The sequence below is a fragment of the Lathyrus oleraceus genome, chromosome 5 (assembly GCF_024323335.1).
Source record: "Lathyrus oleraceus cultivar Zhongwan6 chromosome 5, CAAS_Psat_ZW6_1.0, whole genome shotgun sequence".
Taxonomy (NCBI): Eukaryota; Viridiplantae; Streptophyta; class Magnoliopsida; order Fabales; family Fabaceae; genus Lathyrus; species Lathyrus oleraceus.
In genome coordinates, this window is record NC_066583.1 from 152885925 (window position 1) to 152892185 (window position 6261).

General features: G+C 34.9%; 2 protein-coding genes across 2 annotated transcripts; one reads left to right on the plus strand and one right to left on the minus strand.

Moving 5' to 3' along the window:
• Positions 1–1796, minus strand: LOC127079384 (uncharacterized). The gene is made up of 7 exons (XM_051019766.1): positions 1656–1796; positions 1320–1587; positions 1022–1223; positions 676–814; positions 441–598; positions 232–352; positions 1–141 (listed from the first exon to the last, which is right to left on the minus strand). The coding sequence occupies exons 1-7, from the start codon at positions 1794–1796 to the stop codon at positions 1–3; spliced, it is 1170 nt and encodes a 389-aa protein (XP_050875723.1).
• Positions 1797–3145: 1349 nt separating this feature from the next.
• Positions 3146–5051, plus strand: LOC127079381 (40S ribosomal protein SA; the record flags this gene model as incomplete). Its single annotated transcript, XM_051019763.1, is given in 4 exon segments — positions 3146–3428; positions 4120–4382; positions 4598–4795; positions 4930–5051. Coding segments are annotated over 4 exon segments (725 nt in total), but the record flags the coding sequence as incomplete, so codon positions are not given.
• Positions 5052–6261: the final 1210 nt, after the last annotated feature.

Sequence of the window (6261 nt, forward strand, 5' to 3'; positions counted from 1 at the left end):
TCAGTAAACAGAAGGCTCATTAAGGATTGTGACAATAGATAATTGGCCATACAAAGATTGATATTTGATTCTAAATGCTAGCTTTTTATTCAGAAGCTTGTCTAGGTGTATTGGATATATTGTGGGGTTGTCCTCTCCAGCCTAGATCATAAATCAACATAGTTAGTGAAACATAATTGCACTTAGATGATAACTTAAAAAATAATGAGTAGTTATTGCACATTTAGTTACCCCCTCCATTAGTTGTCTCAATTCCCTATCAGTCATATTAATGTATGGGATACAATCTTTATCCCAAAACACAAAGCATCCAACGTGATTATCGAACTCAACTTCGATTTCTATTTTGTATCTAACACATGAATATATAGTGGTACATGTAAGCAAAACAGTAGGAATAGAAAGTATTATGACTTGGTAACAGTACATTGAAATCTTACTTTGTAACAAGCTTAACATCTTTAACTCCGCAGACACACTCGAACTTATTTCCATGTGACTTATTTGATGTCTTGCAATTCGGGCAAGACTCAAAATACCATCCAAACTTTGAGGACTTAAATCGTTTGGTTGTGCCGATGGTTGTGGTAAAACAATCCTAATTTCATATTTAAGATTGTCATTAATTATATGAATAATTCCATAAACTTTGTAATTACAAAAATAATGACAAACCTTTATGGTGTCACTAATTTGACCGATACTCTTGATCTCGTTCAGGTTAGTCCAGTTCTTGTTGCCAGATTGTACAAATGATTGCGATGCTTGAGTGAGAGAAGTAGACAGTGTAATTGATAATTGGGTTGATGCTAGCCTGTACCAATATGCAAATGTAAATTATATGTAGTTCAGTATGTCTAAGTTAATGTGAAGTCTCAAGCCACTCCATGCGTTTGTTAGGCTAGGCAATCCAGAAGTTGCACCTCATATAAAGAAGATATGTTACACATTAGAACCAAAAGTAATGCCGAAATCATAGTTGTGTTTAGAAAAAGATGGCTAACCTTGATTTTGCTTACACCATGCATGTGTTAAAATAAGTAGTGTTGGACCAGGAAAATTGTTAGAGTTGTTATAGCTCATGAATTGTTTAGCGTAATCTTCCCATAATGCGACCCGAATAACATTGCCAGCTTCATTACCTAGAGTAATATTGACACAAGATTTCTTACCACCACCACCCATTTGTGTTTTGACAACATCTTGTAGAACACCTACAACGTCTAAAGAATGCGAAAATGAAAAACAGTTACAAAATAATATTAAGGTTAAAGTAAAGTTAAAAACATACGGTACTATAAACAAAAAACAAAGGTCACCATATAAGAGATCAGTGGTGAATTTTCCATTAAGAAAATCATCAATAGCCTTAAACTTGAATTGGTGTAGCGGTATTGCGGGTATTTGCATTTTAGAAACAATGGTTCCTCCGTTGAATACAAGTTTCAACTTGTTTGGGCAGACTTCAAAAGTGCCGTCATTAACCATAGGCTCTCCATTGTATAGACAATAGGTTTCATGCTCGATAAGTTGTTCAATCCAATCTTTAAATTCTCGGTTGTGAATGGTCACGTGGATTTGATCACCCTGCAATGTGGATGTTCATTAAATGACATTAATGTAACATATGTACAAATAGAGCGGGAAACGATTACCTTCGTATCTTGTATGACCAATTCAAGATGCTGCAATCCAGTTTTCTCTCTTACAACCCAAAAATCAACAACTCGAATTAGCATCTTCCACACCTGATTTCGTTTCACCAAATTCTTAATGAGAATAAGTGGTATTGACATGGTTGGTTGTAAGTCTGGCAAAAATAATTAAAATCAGCATATGAAGATAACTTACATAAAACCATGAATACAACTAAGACTAATGACAGAGCAAAGTAAAATGCAACATGAAATCCATAACAGTAAATGGTAAAACCAATGACAGACCAAAGAAAAACTTGCAGCTGGAAAATGATGGCATCAACTTTGAAGACAAGCATAAATCTATAACTCTGCAGATAAGTTCCTTAAGATAAGACAAACAACATTACATGAATCAACTTTGTTCAGCTAAAATAATTTGTGACATTCAGCAAAGCCAATGACATAACAAAGTTAAATGCTACATGAAATCCATTACATTAAATGGTAAAGCCAATGACAAAACAAAGAAAAACTTACAGCAGGAAAATGATGGAGCCAATGACTCAGCAGGAAAATGGTAAAGCTAATGAAAACTCAGCAGGAAAATGGTAAAGCCAATGACAAACAACAATATATGAGCCAATGACTCTGCATATAATCTTCCCATAACTCAATAGGAAAATGGTAAAGCCATCAACAAACAACAATACATGACTCAATTTTATAATCCAAAATGTTCAGAAATGTTCGACAACATAAATGTTCAAAAATGTTCGACATCCAGTAAATACAAAAAACAAAATGTTCAGAAGAAGTGACAATGAAGACAAACAACAAAATGTTTGACAACATAAAAAACACTGAAATTTCAGAAAAAACATAAAATCGTATTAATAGAAATGAAAAATATTTTATCGACACGAGCAGCTTGCCGGAAACATAGATGCACAAGTTTAAAGATGAGAAATAACCAAGAGTGTTGATGAAAAATAACCAAGACAAATACAAGATTGAAAAATAGAAACATGAGAAATAGACGCAGAAGATTAAATATGAGAAATAAAAGCATGTAAAATATATGCAAAAGATTATAGATGAGAAATAACCAAGACTGTTGGACGGAGTTGATCGCCGGAAAGAAGTAAAGAGAATTGAGAATTGGTCTTAGACAAATGAACTTGCTAGAGACGGGGAAGGAAAAAATGGGGAAGCGTGTGATATGGTTTTAGGGGAAGGCAGAAACTTTCATTGGTCTTTGGTAACCAATGTTAGGTCGACACTTGACAACCGATTAGAGGTCTGTTTGAATAAATTTTTAGCCATTAACTGATTACCAAAGTATTCCCTAGTTAATGTAATTTTGAAAATGTGGTTGGACAATTTAGTAATTGCATGCATTAAAATTAAATTTTTGAAGGGTTGATAGTTGGTAACTTATAAGATTTTTATAAGGGCCAAGCCCATTACGAGGGTTTGAATATTGGGCCGGGTTATTTACCCATTAAAACCCATTATACGGGGATCGTTATATTACACATTTAGTTTAGATTGCTGAAACAAAACCTAGCGAAGTTGTTCACAGTGAGTGCCGCAATCAGAGTTTTTTTAGGGTTTCTCCGGTCGCCGGCAATAAACACCATCCAATCATGGCTACCTCCGCTGCAGCACCACGTCAGTTGTCTCAGAAGGAAGCTGATATTCAGATGATGTTGGCGGCCGACGTTCACCTCGGCACCAAGAACTGTGATTTTCAGATGGAGCGTTATATATTCAAACGCAGGAATGACGGTAAAATTCTAATCTTATTGAGTTTGTTTATAAATCATGCATGTTTAGCCTCATGTATTACGTTTTTGGAGTTTATATACAAAATGTATCTGAGATTTAGAGGATCTGCTAAAAAAAAGTTAGAGCCTTGAATAATTTTAGGTTCTGAGAAGAAGTATTTATGTCAGGCACACACGGTGGATAAATATAGTACATTAATTATTTAATGAATCTAAAAATGTGAAATTTGCTTATAATATGGGGACGAGTGAGTATGTAATTTTTGTGTATGTGTTGATCCATGTGCTTGTGCAATTATTTTTTGTGAACAGTGCTAATTTATGGTCCATGTTAGTAAATGTTCCCATGGAGAAAAAATTAAGAACATTTGTGTTGAAAGTAACATGTTTAGACTTTTTAAAAATGTGATTAGCATCTTTTTTCATTTTGTGCAGGTTAGTGTTGTTCTTTCATTTTGCACCTCTCCTTAGATTTCCGTTAAATGGTTAAGTACTAGTTTGTGAGGGTTTTAAGTAATAGTTTTTGCCTTTCTAGTTTTGTTTTGCATTTTGTTTCTTGAAGGATTATTTTTTATATCAAAATTTAGTTATGCTCAATTGGGTTCCTTGCTTCTATTATCACCAAAATCCTTGTTTAGTAAAATATTCTGTAGACAAATAATTAATTTTTGATTGGGTTTGTTTTAATTTAGGTATTTATATTATCAATCTTGGAAAGACCTGGGAGAAACTTCAATTGGCTGCGAGAGTCATTGTTGCCACTGAAAACCCTCAGGACATCATTGTCCAATCTGCAAGGCCTTATGGACAGAGAGCCGTTCTTAAGTTTGCTCAGTACACTGGGGCTCATGCTATTGCTGGAAGACACACTCCCGGAACCTTCACCAATCAGCTCCAAACTTCCTTCAGCGAGCCTCGTCTTCTCATCCTCACTGATCCAAGAACTGATCACCAGGTTTCACCATCATACTTTAATATTGTTTGTGTATTAGTTTCACCTGCTTTGATTGTTAATTTAATTAATGTATTTTTTTATCCATATATTTCCTTGATTGTTTTTTGTGCATTGCCATTAATGAGTTTTATTTTAGCTTTTCATGCTTTATCGGTCAATGTTATATGCTGTATTATTAATTTATTCAATTCTATGCATGTTTTATCTGTGTGCAGCCCATCAAGGAAGCTGCCCTTGGAAACATTCCCACAATTGCTTTCTGTGACACTGATTCTCCTATGAGATATGTTGACATTGGAATTCCTGCTAACAACAAGGGGAAGCACAGCATAGGTTGTCTCTTTTGGCTTTTGGCTAGGATGGTTTTGCAGATGCGTGGTACAATTCGCCCTGGTCTTAAGTGGGATGTGATGGTAATTTTTTCTTTTATGTTTCGCAATTGTCAAGAGTTTGTATACATGCATGGCACTCTACCCCACCTTCAAGAACTTGAGGTTGAATTGGCAAGTTAGATTAAACACACCGCCTCTTGTTTTCTTTAATGCAGGTGGATCTATTCTTCTACAGAGAACCCGAAGAGGCCAAAGAACAAGAGGAGGATGAAGTTCCTGTTCCAGATTACGCCATTGCTGACTTCAATGCAGCTGTTCCATCAGATGGTCAGTGGCCTGCAGCCATCGAGCAACCATGGACTGATGCAGCTCCACAGCCTATTCCAGCAGTTCCTGCTGTCAACTGGACAGCCCCAGAAGCTGGTACATAATTATTTGCACATTTAAATTATCCTAAACTAAATTGAAGTTATACGACTCTCATCTTTGGTTTATGTTTTTTCTTGATCTCCACTTTGTGTTACTTCCGTCATTGCCATCTGCTGAAAGTGATTTTTATTTTACTAATGCATCATATGTATTCACGGTTTGTTGATAGAGTATATATTCTTTCAGTTGCAGGTGGTGAATGGGGTGAAGCTGTTCCACCTCCCCAACAAATTTCTACTCCTGGAATTGAATCTGTGGCAGCTACAGGCTGGCAATAAACTAGGTTTTGGTCTTATGAAGTTGCGCCCCCTTGAGTTAATTTGACCCTTTCCTTCCCCAAAGTAAAATTTGGGTCAGTTTTTTTGTAGCCTAGAAACATTTTTCTTCTAGTATGGTACAATTGGTATAAATACTGTTTACGTCCTCAGATTTTAAGTAAAATTGTACTTTTATTTATGCAGTTTAAATTCTTGAATGTATTGCAGTAATTTTTGGCTTACTTGTTTTTGCTCTACTATTCATGTTTCTATTCCAGAATTTTTACATGTCTCCGGCATTTGATTTTCTGTTGTGAATGGTTTTGCCGAAATAAACTCCAATCAAAAGCAAATTGCAATAATACATGTCCATGAATCTCATTCTGGTATTATGTCATTTTATTTCCTACACTTTATAGTTGCATCATTATGTAATTAATTTTAATGATATTCACAAATTATCTCTTTGAAGCAAATGTTTCATTGCACCCATTTTTAAAATAAATATACTTAGTCCTGATTAAATTTGTGAAGGAGAAATGGTTATATAGATGTGCCATTCAGCGTTGAAGTTTTTTAGATTTCCCCACCATGGTTTATAAATAAAAACTATTATATCATGTAATACAATACGTCCTATCTTACAATGCATATCTCTAGATTTTTTCTTCATCTCTTTGTTCTTCCTTCTCAATTTACAGAAAATTAATATCTCACTGTCTTCCACTTTATCTCTCCCTCTTCTCTCAGATCTGCCTCAATCAATTTTATGTTGTTTGTTTCCTGAGGGGTCATTAGTCAGTGGTACTCAGATTTCTAAGTTTTTACAAGTTATTGAAGTATTGAAGATCATCATCGGGT